Here is a 19,223-nt window from a genome sequence, read left to right as displayed (position 1 = left end):
AATAAGTAAAAACTAGAGCTTCCAGGGAAGCAGAACTCAACTGAACTGACTGGACAACTTCACACACCAAGTTTGATCAAAATCCATAAAATATTTGTGGACGTTAAAGTCTTAACGTCGTTTCGGAGCTGAAAACAATATGGCGGCTTATGGTGGCCATTTTGTGACGGATCGGGTTGGAATGCAATAGCAACCTACCTTGTGTGGTAAGGGTTAAACATTCTAAGTTTGATCAAAATCTGTTAATATTTGTGGACGCTAGAGTGTTAACATCGTTTTCATGACCAAAAACAAAATGGTCGGCTAAGTCCGCCATTTTTCAACGGATCGGGCTGAAATGTAATACCAAACTGGTCCTTGGGGTAAGGATGCTGCATGTCAAGTTTGATCAGAATCGGTTGATATTTGTGGACGCTGGAGTGTTAACGTCAAAAAGTTAACGGACGACAGGCGACAGACGACAGACGACGACGACAGAGGGATCAGTATGTAATGAACTCAACTGGACGGTAGTCCAGTTGAGTTAATTAAGAGATATGGCACCCACATTGTAAGATAATCTAAAGAGGGTATAAAAGGAAAGGGCTTTGGGGGTCGGGTAAGAGTGGAGCAGGATGAATAAAGCAAGGAATGGGAGATGGTGAAACAGGAAGGAATGAGAGATGGGGAAGTGGAAAAGGAAAAAAAGGGAGAACAGAAGGAGAAGGGGAAATGAAGGAAGGAGAGAAGGAGAACAGGGATGAAGGGGTAAAGGAGACAACAAGTTAGGGGGAAGAAAGAAATCAGGGTAGAGAGGAAGCAAGAAATCAGAGTAGAGACGAAGGAAGAGAGCAGAGTAGAGAGGAAGGAAGAAAGCAGAGTAGAGAGGAAGGAGGAAAGCAGATTAGAGAGGAAGGAAAAAATGAGAGTAGAGAGGAAGGAAGAAAGCAGAGTAGAGGAAGGAAAAAAGGAGAGTAGAGAGAAAGGAAACAAGCGTTACGCCTAGGTCCCCCGTCGGGGAAGTGATGTGAGTTGACAAAGTGGAACACGCAGAAAACATGCTATGATATGATATTTCGCTCACAAGGGTCAGACAAACATGGAGGTGGCCATCTTGGATTTTGACGTGGCGACCCAATTTTCAATAGCGTTCTTCCTTATGCCTAGATACACCCACACACCAGAAGGTACTTCGCTTATTTTTCAAGATATTTCGCTCACAAGGTTCAGACATATATATGGTGGCGGCCATCCTGGATTTTGACGTGGCGACCCACTTTACAATAGCAGTCTTCCTTATGCCGAGATACACCCACACACCAAATTAGAAGTCGGTACTTCGCTTATCTTTCAAGATATTCTTCTCACAAGATTCAGACATACATGGCGGCGGCCATCTTGGATTTTGACGTGGCGACCCAATTTTAAACAGCGTTCTTCCGTGTGCCTAGATACACCCACACACCAGATTAGAAGTTGGTACGTCGCTTATTTTTCGAGATATTTCGCTCACAAGGTTCAGACATATATATGGTGGCGGCCATCTTGGATTTTGACGTGGCAACCCAATTTTCAATAGCGTTCTTCCTTATGGCGAGATACACCCACACACCAAATTAGAAGTTGGTACTTCGCTTATTTTTCAAGATATTCATCTCAAGGTTCAGACATATATATGGTGGTGGCCATCTTGGATTTTGACGTGGCGACCCAATTTTCAATAGCGTTCTTCCTTATGCCTAGATACACCCACACACAAGATTAGAAGTTGGTACTTCGCTTATTTTTCAAGATATTTCGCTCACAGGGTCAGACATATATATGGTGGCGGCCATCTTGGATTTTGACGTGGCGACCCAATTTTCAATAGCCTTCTTCCTTATGACGAGATACACCCACACACCAAATTAGAAGTTGGTACTTCGCTTATTTTTCAAGATATTCATCTCACAAGTGTCGGACATACATCGTGGCGGCCATCTTGGATTTTGACGTGGCGACCCAATTTTCAATAGCGTTCGTCCTTATGCCGAGATACACCCAGACACCAGATTAGAAGTTGGTACTTCGCTTATTTTTCAAGATATTCATCTCACAAGGTTCAGACATACATGGCGGTGGCCATCTTGGATTTTGACGTGGCGACGCAATTTTCAATAGCGTTCTTCCTTATGCCTAGATACACCCACACACCAGATTAGAAGTTGGTACTTCGCTTATTTTTCAAGATATGCAGGTTACAAGGTTCAGACATACATGGCATCAGACATACATGGCGGCGGCCATCTTGGATTTTGACATGGCGACCCAATTTTAAACAGCGTTCTTGCTTGTGCCTAGATACACCCACACACCAGATTAGTAGTTGGTACTTCGCTTATTTTTCAAGATATTTCGCTCACAAGGTTCAGACATATATATGGTGGCGGCCATCTTGGATTTTGACGTGGCGACCCAATTTTCAATAGCCTTCTTCCTTATGCCGAGATACACCCACACACCAAATTAGAAGTTGGTACTTTGCTTATTTTTCAAGATATTCATCTCACAAGTTTCAGGCATACATGGCGGCGGCCATCTTGGCTTTTGACGTGGCGACCCGATTTTAAACAGCGTTCTTCCTTGTGCCTTGATACACCCACACACCAGATTAGACGTTGGTACTTCGCTTATTTTTCGAGATATTTCGCTCAAGTTTCAGACATATATATGGTGGCGGCCATCTTGGATTTTGACGTGGCGACCCAATTTTCAATAGCTTTCGTCCTTATGCCGAGATACACCCACACACCAAATTAGAAGTTGGTACTTCGCTTATTTTTCAAGATATTCATCTCACAAGGTTCAGACATACATGGCGGCGGCCATCTTGGATTTTGACATGGCGCCCCAATTTTCAATTGTGTTCTTCCTTATGCCTAGATACACCCACATACCAGATTAGAAGTTGGTACTTCGCTTATTTTTCAAGATATGCAGGTTACAAGGTTCAGACATACATGGCATCAGACATACATGGCGGCGGCCATCTTGGATTTTGACGTGGGTTGCACCCACACACCAAATTCGAATGCGGTCCTTCGCTTACGCAAGCACGCACGCCCGCACGCACGCACGGACGGACGGACGGACACACGGACGGAGGGGAAAGCCATAGTCCCCCTTTCGCTCCGCTGAGCGACGGGGGACAAAAAGGAGGGTAGAGAGGAAGGAAAAAAGGAGAGTAGAGAGGAAGGGTGAAAAGAGTAGAGAGGAAGGATAAAGGGAGGGTATGGAGGAAGGAAGAAAGGAGGGTAAGGAGGAAGGAAGAAAATAGAGTAGGGAGGAAGGAAGAAGGGGAGGGTAGTGAGGAAGGTAGAGGGAGCTAGGGAAGCAGCTGAGAGAATCCGGGGAAATCACATTACCCTATCCAAAACACAAATTCTGAGAAATGTCAAAAGATCCTGCAACACAATTTGCAATCTGTCCAGTGCCCAGAAATTGTATTTAAAGCTTACAGTGCCCATAGAAAGTCTACACCTGTTTAAAAAAATTTCCCCTTCTGTTGTCTTATAGTCTGGAATTATATTGTATTAAATCAGACTTTTCCCACCTTTTTTTTACACATCGTAAACCACAACCTCCAAGTGAAAAACAAATTCTAACATTTTCAGAAGATTAATCAAAATTACAAAACTAGATTATTTTGGTTGGATAAGTGTCCATCCCCCCTGAGTTAATACTTGGTGGAAGCACCTTTTGCAGTAATTACAGCTGTGAGTCTGTTGCGATAGGTCTCTACCAACTTTGCACACCTTGATCGGGCAGTATTTGCCCATTCTTCTGTACAAAACTGTTCAAGCCCAGTCAAGCTTCCGTGGGGAGCGTTGATGGACAGCAATCTTAAAGTCATGCCACAGATTTTCGATTGGATTTAGGTCGGGAATCTGACTGGGCCACTCAAGGACATTTATCTTTTTGTTCCTTATCCACTCCAGTGTAGCCTTGGCTGTGTGCTTCAGGTCATTGCCATGATGAAAGGTGAACTTCCGTCCCAATTTCAGCTTTCTTGCAGAGGGCAACAGGTTTTCCTCTAGGAATTTTCTGAATTTTGCTCCATCCATTTTCCCTTATATCCTGACAAGTGCCACAGTCCCTGCTGATGGGAAACAATCGCCATAATATGGTGCTGCCACCACCATTCTTCACAGTAGGGATGGTGTTCTTTGGGTGATGTGCTGTGTTGGGTTTGTGCCAAACATGGCATTTAGGCCAAAACGTTCCATCTTGGTTTTGTCAGACCACAAAAATTTTGGCCACATGGCTTCAGAATCTCCGGAGTGGTTTTTTGCATACCTCAAACAAGACTCAATGTGGGATGTTTTGAGTAATGGCTTCCTTCTTGCCACCATAACGTACAGGCCAGACTTGTGGAGTGCTTTGGATATTGTTGTCACATGCACACAGTGACCAGTCTTTTCCGTAAAGGCCTGTAGCTCTTTCAAAGTTGCCATTGGCCTCTTGGTGGCCTCTCTGATCAGTCTCTTCCTTGTTTGATCGTCCAGTTTGGAGGGATGGCTTGATCTAGGGCAGGGTCTTGGTGGGACCATATGCCTTCCACTTCTTAACTAGAGTCTTGACTGTGGTCCAAGGGATATTCAAGGCCATTGAAATATTTTCATACGCATCTCCTGATCTGTGCCTTTCCACAACTTTATCCCGGAGGTCTTTTGAAAGCTCCTTGGTGCTCATGGATGAGTCTTTGCTGTGAAATGTACCACACAGCAGAGGAAACCTATAGGAACAGCTGATTTTATTCTGAAATAATCAATCACCACAATTTAACACAGGTGGAGGCCAATTAACTTTGTGTGTGATTTTGAAGGTGACTGGTTACATCTTTGCTAATTTACAATTGCCATTACTCATAAGATACCCGTGATAGAAAGAGGGTGGGAGGCCAGAAGCAAACAGGCAATGCAGACACGGCGAATGCTAAAGCATGAAACCAATAAATTCCACATTCCTGTAGCACCCTCAGTCGCACGTCAGACATGGACAGCAAGTTCGTGAAGGACTTCCATGCAAAACTTCACAAACACAAACACAAACAAACGGGTACGCTCACGTATAGAAACATCGATCGTGGGTCCGTGGTGAATCTGAAGCCACGTGGCGTGGCTTCACAAAACCCGTATCACCACGTGGTGTCTACTGATTCCCACCGAGAGCGCGTAACCGATTACTCCTCTTCTTCCTCACTATCCCCCTACGGGCGGGGCTTCAATTGAGAGGCCCAAATGAAAAGGCAAAATATCAGAAATTGAAGGCTTTTTTTATTTTAAATGATTTATATAAACATCCGTTAAATCATATCACACGCAAATCATCAAAATCTAAACAGTATTTGTAGAATTTCAATAAAAGCCATATCACTGTTCATATGGGTAAATATTATTCCATCGTTTCAAATTTGGACAATGGGCTCTCCAATGTTCACGGTTTGAATTACGTAACGTAACATTTGCGACGATGTTTTCATTGTGACGATGTTGTGACGATGTTTGTGTTCACGGTTGTGTTTGATGTGACGGTGTGAACGTAATTTTGTAATGTTTTTCGTTTTTATTTTCGTAATTGTTTAATGAACGTTTAATGAGCGTAAGAATGAGCGTAATGATCATTAAATGAATGAATGAATGTAATGAATAAATGTAATGAATACTTAGATGCGAAGCGAAAGATGCCTCAGAGCTGTCACATTCACAATCGCTATGTCGTATGTACTAGAGTCCCTGTATAGAGAGAGTTACGACAACCCGGAATTAGAAGCCATTTTGTTTCCATTGTTTGCACCACGCACTAGTGCACTGCCCGCTAGTGTGTATACATTGTGCGTAACCTAGTACAAAATTTGAGTGCCTACATTGTGTAATTTGTGATTTGCACCGTGCCCCTCGCTTTTGATATGATTTTCTCTTAGTCCAAGATAAGAATCGGATTTTGTTTATTGCAATAATCTTTGTTCAGAAATGTAGTTTTATGTGGGGAGGAGAGGGGGAAAAGGAATAAAAGGGAAAGAGGGGACAGGAAGTGCCTATCATTTTCTGGACTACCTTGCTTTCTTGTGTCTTACTTTCTTGACTAGCATGCATGCACACAAAGCCGACAATGTGAACATTTTCAAATCTCTGTTAAAGACTCATTTATTTGAAAATGCCTATATCTGATTATATCTTAGGTTTTCTTCTTGTATAATTTGTATTTGTATATTCATCTCGTTGGCTTTCTTCTCTTTTCTAAGCGTTTAGAGGCTCCTGCAATTTACGCTACATAAATTACTATTATTATAACAAGATTGCCTTAAAACCATCTTGACAAATGACAGAAATGTTGATTTTAAATATGAAAATTAAAAAGCAATTTAACTTTTCATGTAGGCGCACCGGGAGAAATACATATGCACAATTAAATTGTAATTATATAAAAGGCCCAGAAATTGTAATCCAGACTTGCAATGGAAGAGTATGCATGTAAAACATACCCGTTTGTCACAGCAATGTACAATTAGTTGTATGGTGTACATCTAAACTATTCCAAATTACATACACTAGGGCATGCCCGTACTATATCTATATCTAAAATTATATCCCCCCCCTCTATTTACATGAAATGGTTTGGTCCAAAGCGAACGGCTTGCGAGTGGTGACAATCCCCCCCCTCTATTTACATGCAATGGTTTGGTCCAAAGCGAACGGCTTCCGGAGTTTGGTAAAGAAATCGCCATCGCGTACACAAACGCGCAGGAAAGCGAATGAATCGCAAATTCGTTTTTATTAGTTGTAAAACATAGTTTAACGCCAACATAGTTTGCAAACGTGAAATAAATGAATACGCTCTCAAATGTGCCATCCGAGGCAGAGTGTGCCCGCCACGTTCGGCACACGCGATCGTTCGCTGCTCTCTGATTGGTTGAATCGTTTTTTGTACATAGCTCGGTAAGTAAGTGTCCGATTAATATGAAACCTTGAAAAGGCACATCCTCGGGTCCCCAGCAATATACCTGGCAAGTTAAAAGTATATCGGACCCGTGGTTGTCGAGAAACAGCGGTCACAGACAAACAAACAAACGTACAGACAGACAGACAGAGATTACTGGAATTATAGATAGATGTACATAATAATAATAACTATTTATATAGCGCCTTAGCATGAAATGAACAAAGCGCTTTACAACATATCTTGAAGACTACAACTTACATTACACAATCTTAGAAGAATACGACTTAAAGCTACTTTTCAAAAAATACAATTAGTCAGGGCCCTTAGGGATATTTTGGGGCCGTTTGGTTCAAATTCTTCCAAAAGCACCAAATTTGGCCCAGATGTTGCCCATGCCATACTCTTTCGATTTTTGACGGGCGCCTCACCCCCCCCCCCCCGGGGGCCCCATATTGGCGAAATACTAAATGGCCGCCACCCGGATTAGAGGAAAATCAGTTAAATAACCAAAAGGGTTGGAATCATGTACGATACCACTTTTCAGGGGTTTTCGAGGTCGAGGAATCCAATTATGATGTTATTTTGATGATTTGAGGTCAAGGTCAACCCTCAAGGTCATCTTAAAGGTCATTTTTGAGTCAAACATGTCGGTTTTTGAGTTTTTTGTCAAGATTTACGCGAGGTTCACCATTTTATGTTTCTGGGTTGGGTAATCAAACTCTGACCTTATTTTTGACAATTAGAGGAAATATTTACATGTCTATTTCCTAATTTTCAGGCATATGCAGTTCATCAGTCTAATTACAAAGGTACGGATTTTGATGTTTTATGAACTGTATGCCATATCCTTGTGTTTAATTTTTGTGCGATCATGATCCGGGTTCATGTATACATGATTGTATACATGTCATAAATATGACGTCATAGGTCATGTGACCTGGCGGCCATATTGGATTTTATGAAAACCTTAAAAATGGATCCCTGCCTTCATTTTTCGATCGATTCATTTTGAACTTTGACCACTTATAGTACGCCATGTGATTGGATGCATATCCTAATTATGACGTCATAGGTCAGGTGACATGGCGGGATGGACCGGTATGGTCCCCGGATCATACCGCCCTTGGCGCCCGTCAAAAATCGAAAGAGTATGGCATGGGCAACATCTGCGCCAAATTTGATGCTTTTGGAAGAATTTGAACCAAAATATCCCTAAGGGCCCTGACTAAATTAAGTTACTTTGGAAATAAATGTGTTTTGAGTTTTGATTTGAAAGTTTTTATGTTTTGTGAGGTCCGAATAGTTATAGGTAATTTGTTCCAGAGGGCAGGTACTGAGTTGCAAAAGGCTTTGTCCCCGTATGGCATACGAGTTATATTACAGACAAGGAGAGTCTTATCAGCATGTGATCTTAAGTATTTGGCATCATTAGAATGAGTGCGAGTATTAAAGACAATACTCACATTATTAAGTATTATTAAAGACGACAAACAAAGCCAGACAATAAAATAGAGCGTTCCTCGTATGTATTCAATGCAAGGCCAGAAACACGCGAAGATCGGACAGGAAACAACATGGCGTCCACAGACCACGTGACCAATTTTTTTCGGACTCTTCATGTCGCAACTCTCTATACAGGGACTCTAGTATGTACTCCCCATACGTGTTTACTTCATCGCAAAAACTACCGAGTCAATAGTTAAAAGGATTTTGAGCCGATAAGTGTTACAGCCTTGTATTATAAGTGTTACCCTGGTGTTGGGCTAGCGGCTAGGGTGCCGGCTTAGGATCCTGGGTTCGAATCCCGGTCAATCGCTGAATTAACGCCAGGGGGGTTGACTCAGCCTGTCATCCTTCTGAGGTCGGCTAATTGAGTACCAGTTCACTGGTAATTCCCTGTTTGTCGTTAAAGGCGGCAAAAAGGGTTGGCGTCAGGAAGGGCATCCGGCCGTAAAACATTGTTTCAAAAAGGGGACCAAAAAAACAACAACAACCACGGTTCCCGAAAAAGGCCAACCCCCGCTTCGCGGGGAAAAATGGCCTCTAAAGGTGGTTATTTTTTTTTTAAAGTGTTACAGCCTTGGCAAGATCGATGGAGACAGCGAACTGTTAGCTTATACACCGCCCATATAGCTATGTGGAATTCTCTCATGTAGAGATTAAACTCGCGTCGTTTGAACTATGGCCGAGGTCATTAATTACTTTTAATGATGTTTATATACGAATCAAAAAGAAGATAATTGGTTTTGGGTCGTCCTTTCCGCATATGTCGTGGGATTGTGAGGTTGCAGAGACGACTGTGATGGCAGGGAAGGGGTTGGCATTCTCTCAAGCAGGGATTCAACCCATGTCCTTATAAAAGGTCTTTGTCCGAGGTCACCGAGTCCGATCGGTGCAGCTGTGCAGCGATTGGTGCAGCTGTTTGTGCGGCACCCGGGAAAATAACGTTATGCGGGAGTCCAAACCTGAAAATGCTGGAGGCCAAAGCTGAAATTGGAAAAACAACATAGCCTGTTTTACTCAAGGGGATCCCAGGATTACCCACTCAAAATATCGTTGCGATCAGTTCAGCCGTTTTTGCAGTACCTTCGAACGGACGGACAGACAGACAGACAGACAGACAGAGACAGACAGGCGGACTGACATTTGGTGAATTATAGTAAGATAAGTGGGGTGGACACTTATCCAACCAAGATATTCTAGTTTTATATTTTAAATTAATTTTCTGAAATCTGTAGAATTTATTTTTCATTTGGAAGTTGTGGGTTACGATTTGTAAATAAAGGTGGAAAAAGTTTGATTTTATGCAATTTGATTCCAGGCTATAAGGCAAAAAGGTCAACAATTTGAAAGGAGGTGTAGACTTTGTATAGGTACTATATATGATGGTTTTAGTCAAACAACAAGAAAAACCACGATTGGGTTTTCAAAGAATGGAGAACGATACGAGGAAAATATCCACCTTTTGATTTCGCTAGTCACGTACCTAAAGCAACTTCAAGAATTAGAAAATTAAAATTGTTGTGAATGAGTCGATGTTTCCGTTAACTCGAATGCCTCTGCCCGTGTTGGATGCCAACCCACTATTACATTTGATCTGAAATAAATGTCACGGGAAAATGAAAGGTCACATGAGATGGGGAGGGAGAGAGAGAGAGACAGGCAGACAGACAGAGAGAGAATGGGAGAGAAATAAGGGGGGGGGGGGGGGGGAGGGTAAGAGAGAGAGAGCGAGCGAGAGAGCGAGAGCGAGAGAAGAGGATAAGTAGAAGGGAAAACATCTGATGCTTCCAACTCGAGTTATGATCTGCAAAGTTATTTTCAAATGACACATGACATTTGACCAGTTGAACTAAAAATCGAACCAGTACATCTTTGTATCGCAGCTCATATTTGTGTCAAGTTTGGTCGAAATCTCTTCTGTGGTTCACAGGTTATTGTGGCAACAAATATTTTCAATTAAAGGTCACATGACCATCGACCATTGACCTTTTGAACCCCAAATCTAAAAAAAAAAAATTTCAACAAAAACCTTTTGAAACTAGAACGATACTCTTCGACGTCACGACATTGACCGATATGCCTCCCCCCCCCCCCCCTCCCCCACATTATTACATCATTATAATACTTGTACCAAATTTGCTTTAAAATCCATACAGCTGTTCTCAGGTTATCACATTATTACCTGACATGACCTCTGACCTTTGACCTCAGGACCCCAAAATCGAAGCAGTTTATCTTTACATCATTCTACATATCTGTACCAAGTTTGAATTAGATCCCTTTAGCCGTTTTCAAGTTATAGGCATATTATAGACTTTAACCTTTGACCTCTTGACCCCAAAATTTAATTAGATATTCTTCACATCATTATTATACATACCTGTACCGAGTTTGAATTAGATCACTTCAGCCATTCTCAAGTTTATAGACATATTACAGACTTTGACCTTTGACCTCTTTACCCCAAAATCTAATCAGTTCATCTTTACATCATTCTACAAAAGTGTACCAAATTTGGTCAGAATCACATTACTGATTCACAAGTTATTCAGGTGGCAGGATTTTTACCTAACATGACCTCTCACCTTTAGCCTTTGACCTCGTGACCCCAAAATCGAATCAGTTCATCTTTACCTCATTATACATACCTGCACCAAGTTTGATAAAGATCCCTTCATCCATTCTTAAGTTATCGCGGTAATGAAAACCTATCATGGACGGACGGACGGACGGACAGCCGGACGGACAACCTGAAAACATAATGCATCTGGTGACTTCGTCAATGGAGGCATAAAAAACAAGATGGCTACCATACCACGCGACCTATGACGTCACAATTATCATAAAAACATTCTGCATGGGTGTCACTCCTACCCTGAAAGTTTCCTCTCAATCAGACATATGGTTGCTGAGAAAAACGAAGTTTGGCCCAGACGTACGTACGGAAGGATGGACAAAAATCCGATAAAAATCTGCTCCATGCATACATGCATGACAATAGTTTTTTGTTTTTTTAACACATGATGTAAGCTCAATTTGTTAGGAAGTTGCATTACATAAGACAGACCTAGAACGGCGCAGATCAGATGTAATAATTCTCCGTTCTTAAACTTCAAGTTGTATTTCACTTTAAGGACTTCATTGACCATACATGTGTTTCGGTGTGAAGTCACACATTCGTTTGGTGCTCCTCCCCCACTCTCCTTCGTTTCTGAAAAGGACTCTTACCAGTCGCTTGCTGTACAGCAGGGCAGTGCTGTTGCCCCCAGAAACTGCCCAGCGTGCAAAACTCAGAATGTGCTCAGTATGTCGAGCCAATGCCACAACTTCCTTCTGCTGCCGCTGAAGTTTAGAATGCCGCTCCTTGGTCACAGCCTGGAACAGCACAGAAAATAAAAGCTCTTTATTTGAATGCTATTATTTCATCAAAAAATAAATCTGAAAAAGCAATCGACATCACATGATAAACCAAATTGGACACTTCCATAAATATTACCCTTCTCAAAAGCTACGAGACACCTACCTTTTAAATGAAAATTGGCCACACATGGAAAGGATGCATATATCCATTGTAGTGAAATTATACCAAAGTTGAACCCAGGAGAGTTACTCGCTTCAGCCACTGAAGGGCGTCTATAAAACCTGGGAGGTCCGCGACGCGGAGCCACACCTGTGACATTTACTTTACATGTAGTCTTGAATGGTACGTATATGCTAGACTCGCACATATATGCTAGACCAGCTTGCTTTGTCTATTATTATCGGTCCGCTCAGTATGATACCAAGATCCTGATATCTATTGCATGATTGTATTTTTACAGGATGATGTCAAAGATCTAATTGAGATTAAACCTACCTATGGGACAAAGTTGTGGATCTGGTTGATTTTCACAACACTTAATCTCAATTAGATCTACGGAAATGGCGGGACACAAGATGATCAATGTACCGATACTCGGCTCCGACCCACAAGCTGAGGAATCGGGCTCGGTGTTCGCTCACTGGCTCAAAACGCTGGAGAACCAGTTCGGCGCCCAGGATGCCATTCCCAACGCTGAAACGAAGCTGTCTGTGCTACAGACCAAAGTCGACCACAACGTTTACAGGAGCATCGTTTGATGTACGACGTACGATACCGCCGTGGCAGAACTAAAGCGCCTTTACATTAAGAAACGGAGCGTGGTGTACAACAGGCATCTGCTTGCCACGCGACGTCAACAGCCAACCGAGTCGATCGACCGCTTCGCTCAGGAGCTGCGGCACCTCCTCGCGGACAGTACTCAAGAGGTACGGACACACGAGCAAGTCCAAGACGATCTTGTCCGAGACGATTTCGTCTCTGGAATCAGCTCTACAGATCTGAGACTCAGGCTCTTGGAGACAGCTGACCTGACGTTCGCGGAGGCTCTACGGGTGGCCAACGTTTACACTGAGGCCCGGAAACAATCCACCGCTTATGACCACGCACGGGTCGTTGCGGGGACTACTCAACTCGCGCGACTGGAGAGGGCTACCGCCGAGGATGCGGGTGCGGACTCGACTACGGCCGAGCCCCTGGCCGCTGCCGAGGTGGACTCGGATTCCGGCCTAGCAGCAGCGACAGCAGCCAGGCCCAGGCCTGACCGGAACGCGACGTGTTACTTCTGTGGCAACCGACAGCATCCCAGGTCAGCGTGTCCGGCTCGGGAAGCCATATGCCATTTGTGTTCTACGAAAGGACACTTTGCTAAAGTCTGCAAGAGGGCCGCGCGGGGCACACGGGCACGCGCGACCTTGAATGGGCTTATCGCCGAGCCAGCGGACCAAGCACGGAGCGGGGCGCCTCACCCGGCCTTGATGAGCTGTCCTCCTCCTCCCGGGCCCCTGGCTGCACGCATGTCCTTGGTGAAATACATCGGGCCGCCACAACAAATGTCGCGAACGCGACCGGCCGCGGAGCGATCGACCTTGACTGGCGTTCGAACGCCTTCCTCAAACAAATAAAAAGTTCCGGCTTTGAAAGCTCCTCCTATTGTGCATGCGCATGCGCCATCTGATGGCAGTGAAAGTACAATTGACTGCGATCTTTCGCACGTGACACGAGCGCCCTCTGACGGCAGCTCGTACGGACTACACGCTCTTGATCGAGCACATGTTGACTGCGATCTTTCGCACGTGACACGAGCGCCATCTGACGGCGGCTCGTACGAACTACACGCTCTTGGATCGGCACGTCCAACTATGCATTTGGCACGGGGGCCCTCCGGAGGCTCCTTCGACGACCGGAAAACTGCAGCCGGTGTGGGATCCACGCGTGAGGCGCGATCTTCTCGCTCGGACGGCGCAATACCTGCCGGATCTTCTGGCCTTGATCAGGCCATTATCCCGCTCTTGGTCGAAGGCATTTTTGCACGGGCCCTAGTCGACACAGGATCTACGGATAGTTTCATCGATCAGCGGCTGGTGCGTCAACATGGTTGGCCGGTCATCGGGACTACACGACGGATCTTCATGGCCTCCCAGGGACTTCGGCTCAGCACGAAGGGGAATGTCGATTAAAACTTGTGATAAAGGGACGCATGTTTTCCGATGTACATCTCATGGTCTTGCCTGCCTTATGTGCTGACATCCTGTTAGGACACGATTTCCTTAAGCGACATGGACGTTTGGAAATTGAATTCGGTGGGACGGACACGTTTGCTGTGTGTGCACTCGCAAAAATGGAAATTGAGCCTCTTTCGCTGTACCCCAACCTGAACACTGACTGCGCTCCTGCAGCAGTAAAATCGCGGCGCTACCTACGAGCGGACGCGCAATTCATTGCGGAAGAAATGGCCCAACTCTTAAAGGACGGTGTTATCGAACCTAGCCGGTCGCCGTGGCGGGCCCAGGTCTTAGTGGTGCGAAGTGAGGCCCATCGCCGGCGCATGGTAATCGACTACTCACAGACGGTTAATCGCTTTACACAGCTGGACGCCTACCCCTTACCAGGGATGGACGCGCGAGTACGACTGGTGGCCCAGTACTCCGTCTACAGCACTCTCGATCTGCGTAGTGCGTATCATCAGATCCCCATCTCTAGGGCTGATCGCATCTACACCGCCTTTGAATCGGGTCAAAGGTTATACCAGTTCACCCGATTACCTTTTGGGGTAACGAACGGGGTCGCCTGTTTTCAGAGGGCTATGGACGACCTCGTTACTAAGGAGAACTTGACAGATATCTTTGTCTATCTGGACAATCTTACGGTTTGTGGGTATGACCAGGAGCATCACGATGCTAATCTGAGGCGCTTCCTCGAGGTCGCGCATAGGTATCGCCTAACCATGAATGAGGCTAAGTGTCGTTACTCTCAACGCACGATAGATCTTCTGGGGTACACCGTGACCCATGGCTCTGTCTCTCCGGATAAGGAGCGTCTGCGACCTTTGCTCGATATGGCCCCGCCCGGCGATCGAGCTTCGCTGAAGCGTGCTCTCGGGCTGTTCGCCCACTATTCGAAGTGGGTGCAAAATTTATCCGCGAAGCTCCACCCCCTCGTGGCCTGCGACACGTTCCCCATGAGCCCGGCCGCCTTGGCGGCCTTCGGGGGCCTTAAGGCCGACATCGCTGGCGCCGCTGTGGCGACAATCGACGAGAGCGAATCTTTCGTCGAAGAAAGTGATGCCTCGGATCATGCGATAGCGGCGACTCTCTCCCAGGGGAGGCGCCCTGTGGCTTTCTTTTCGCGGACTCTCACCTCCGCTGAGCGGAGGCATTCGTCTGTCGAAAAGGAAGCGTACGCGATCGTCGAGTCGATTCGGCGGTGGCGACCGTACTTACTCGGGCGATGCTTCCAAATCATCACGGACCAACAAAGCGTTGCGTTGATGTACGACACCTTACATGCTCAACGTATTAAGAATGAGAAAATCACTCGCTGGCGTATCGAACTCGCCGACTTCTGCTACACCATCAAGTACCGCCCGGGGAAGGATAACCTGGTCGCCGACGCCTTATCGAGGCCGGCTACGTGCGCGGGGATCATAACTTTGGAGGGGCTGCGCACTCTGCACGACACTATGTGTCATCCAGGGGTGACGCGTTTCGCTCATTTTGTGCGTAGTAGTAATCTGCCGTACTCGGTTGAGGACATCCGCCGGATCTGCAGAACACCAAGTCTGCAAAGACTGCGCTATATGTGCGGAACTCAAACCGCGTTTTTACAACCCTCCCATGGGGTCGCTGGTTAGGGCTACTAGACCGTGGGAGAGATTGGCAATGGATTTCAAAGGACCGCTGCCGGTGTCGAGCAACTCTCGTTATCTGCTCACTATCGTTGATGAGTACTCACGATTCCCCTTTGCTTACACGTGCGGGGATATGACGGCTGCCATGGTCATACGGTGCCTGCAGAATTTGTTTTCTATGTTTGGGTATCCGGCCTACGTGCATACCGATTGGGGTGCGGTGTTCCTGTCGCAGGAGGTGAGAGGTTATTTGCTCCAAAATAATGTTGCTTCGAGTTACACCACACCGTACAGACCCCAGGCGAATGGGCAGATCGAACGCTTCAATGGGATTATATGGAGGGCCATCACGCTAAGCCTCCGGACCCTCGGCCGGGGTCTCGATAAATTGGCTTGGTCGCTACCTGCGGCTCTGAACTCGATCCGGGCTCTCCTATGTACGACCACCAACCAGACTCCTCACGAACGACTGTTCCACCACCCTAGAAGCTCGGGTAGTATCCGATCTTTACCCAGCTGGCTCGCTGAGCCGGGGCCGGCTTATCTCAAACGAGCAGTGCGCACGACCAAGTACGACCCCTTTGTGGATAAGGTGCAGGTACTCCAGGCTAATCCCGAGCATGCTCGTGTGCTGACGGCCGCGAGTCCACTGTCTCCGTACGCCATCTCGCCCCTTGTGGGGTCATCGACCCTCATAGGGATATCGACGAACCGATCTACGAGTCTATGGACTCTACCGAAGCTTCCTCTATGGAACCTTTGCCGTCACCTCTGTCGTCACCTACACCCCTGCCTGAAGGCTCTGAGGTCCCCCCTCCGACACCTGCCTCCAGCGGCTACTCCGACGGGGACTCCGGGCTTGGGGACGCCGCACCCGGTAGTTTCCGGACGCGGGCTGGCAGGGTAGTTCGCCACCCCGACCGCTACGGGTGGACCGACTGACATGGAATGACGTACCCTAATCAATTAATGCTGACGCACGCTTGCGATCTGCCTAGCGGCAGTATTGTTCTAACGGCGGGGAGAATGTAGTGAAATTATACCAAAGTTGAACCCAGGAGAGTTACTCGCTTCAGCCACTGAAGGGCGTCTATAAAACCTGGGACGTCCGCGACACGGAGCCACACCTGTGACATTTACTTTACATGTAGTCTTGAATGGTACGTATATGCTAGACTCGCACATATATGCTAGACTAGATTGCTTTGTCTATTATTATCGGTCCGCTCAGTATGATACCAAGATCCTGATATCTATTGCATGATTGTATTTTTACAGGATGATGTCAAAGATCTAATTGAGATTAAACCTACCTATGGGACAAAGTTGTGGATCTGGTTGATTTTCACAACATCCATTAATGTCATCAACAGACATGCGACAATTAATCAGGGAACAATCTTCTTGCTCAAATTCAATGCAGCATTTATCTGAAGAAGGACCATGCAGCATTTATCTGAAGAAGGACCTAGCAATGAGGAATGATAATAGACTGTCTACCTGATTGATCAGCATTCAATGTCAAGTAAGCATCTCCATGATAAGGACGATTTCAGGCACTCTAGATGTCAACATGGGAAATGTGATCATGAAGTGAAAGATGAAAAGAAACACGAATACTAACTAGCCATCCATCCATCTGGCAGAGTTCTGAACATCACCTTAAGAGGGTCCAAGAGCACCCAGTGACTGATCGTTAACAGAACAGACAAATTGGGCAGAATTTTTGTGAAATTTGTATATCCGAGGGGCAGTCAATAAGTAACCTTAAAATATTTTTCACAACTAGTTTATTGCATGTACGTGTGTAACAACTGTTATTTTTCAACATAACCTCCATTGCCATTGCGTTCAATGCATTTATTCCAGGGCTTTACTAAGGCCTGGATTCTTCTAGAAAAAAATATATTTTGGCTGCTTGTGTAGCTATTCGTTCACCGCCTCTTGGACCTCTTCATCGGATCGGAAAGTGGTCCCACCCAGCGCCTCTTTAAGTGGCCCAAAGATGTGGTAATCCGAAGGGGCGAGGTCTGGCGAGTAAGGTGGATGAGGAAGACACTCAAAATTCAGGTCCTCAATTGTTGCAGCTGTAGCACAGTCAGTATGGGGCCGAGCATTGTCATGCTGCAGCAAAATACTGGTAGTGAGTAGTCCACGACGTTTTGATCTGATTGCTGGTTTCAGATGATTTTTAAGGAGGTTGCAGTATGATGCAATGGTGACTGTGGTCCCTCTGGACATGCAATGCTCCACAAGTGGGCTTTGGCTATCACAGAAGAGCTTTAGCATCACTTTTCCAGCGGACAGCTGTGTGCGGAATTTTTTAGGCTCTGGTCAAGTTGAATGGTGCCACCATTTGCTTGCCCTCTTCGTTTCTGGCTGAAAGTAGTGGACTCAGCTTTCATCCCCAGTCACTACGCGCTGTAAGAAAGCGTCGCCTTCTGTTTTGTAACGTCGCAGAAGTTCTTCACATGCGTCCACTCGCCGTTCTTTCAGTTCGGGTGCGAGTTGTCTAGGCACCCACCTTGCAGAACCCAAGCACGTTGTGAATGATATGGTGTGCTGAACCATGGCTAATATTCAATTCGGAGACCACTTCATTCAGCGTAATGCGACGGTTTTCCCTTAGCACGCGCTCAACTACTGCAACCATTTCTGATGTGTCGGCTGTGTGAAGCTGGCCCGAGCGAGCAGCATCTGCCACACTGGACACTCCACTTTTAAACTTCCTGTCCCAATCGTACACCTGCTGCAGCGATAAACATGCGTCACCATATTGCATCTTCATTCTGCGATGGATTTCACTGGGATTCACACCCTCATTTCCCAATAAACAGATGAGAGAACATTGCTCCTCCCTGGTGCATGCTTCTAAGGGAGCTGCCATCTTGGAACTGCTCTACTGACGTCATACGCTCAATGTTGCCAGATCTAAAACAGGCAAACCATGACTCTTACCCATAGATATATCATGTCGTCTGCAACTACACACATTACATTCTCGAATTTATATCGCCATTTTAAGGTTACTTATTGACTTCCCCTCGTGTGTATATGTGAATATTTTCATTTGTATATGTGAAAACGAAAACATTTGGAGTTATTTGGATGTCAGGCAAGAAAAAGTAGATCGTTGAGCGATGCACTTCATGGTTGCCAATTACAGATAGATGATAGATACACATAATGAAAGGTCAAGGACTTGATCAAAAAATCAATAAGTGATGAAAAGCGACTCAATTTGAACTTCATCGTCATGGAAAGAAAATCTGATCAATGCCAATGGAATTAAGAATGGACATAAGCTGTGAGCGAGATGGCAAACTAGTTGCCATTATTGCATCATTTTCAAACATGTTTACAATAGTCTACTCGTGTGACAATGGTGGCGCAATACTGGTGCATCCGTTTGCCTTGGATAGTTTTCAATATGCCAGGATGATAAAGACAAGAGCAACGACGTTGGAGCTTTTCGACCAATGAGAAGATTGCTTAATTAGCCAAAGGATAGCGAGTCTTGTTAGCGTGATGGCAAGAGCATATTGTGGGTTT

At 45.5% G+C, this 19,223-nt stretch overlaps 1 protein-coding gene across 2 annotated transcripts in view; it reads right to left on the bottom strand.

Moving 5' to 3' along the window:
* LOC137428701 (E3 ubiquitin-protein ligase TRIM33) overlaps nucleotides 1-19,223 on the bottom strand; it is a 182,793-nt gene that overhangs the window by 58,512 nt on the left and 105,058 nt on the right. For both annotated transcript variants that reach the window (XM_068118606.2, XM_068118614.2), the window contains exon 7: nucleotides 11,692-11,838. In XM_068118606.2, the coding sequence (XP_067974707.2) occupies nucleotides 11,692-11,838 (147 nt within the window). The remainder of the gene's footprint in view (nucleotides 1-11,691; nucleotides 11,839-19,223) is intronic.

The sequence above is a fragment of the Myxine glutinosa genome, chromosome 1 (genome assembly GCF_964187855.1).
Source record: "Myxine glutinosa chromosome 1, kmMyxGlut1.1, whole genome shotgun sequence".
In the NCBI taxonomy this organism is placed as follows: domain Eukaryota; kingdom Metazoa; phylum Chordata; class Myxini; order Myxiniformes; family Myxinidae; genus Myxine; species Myxine glutinosa.
Note: the sequence above shows the minus strand (reverse complement) of the source record. Positions and strands in the feature narration are given on the sequence as shown.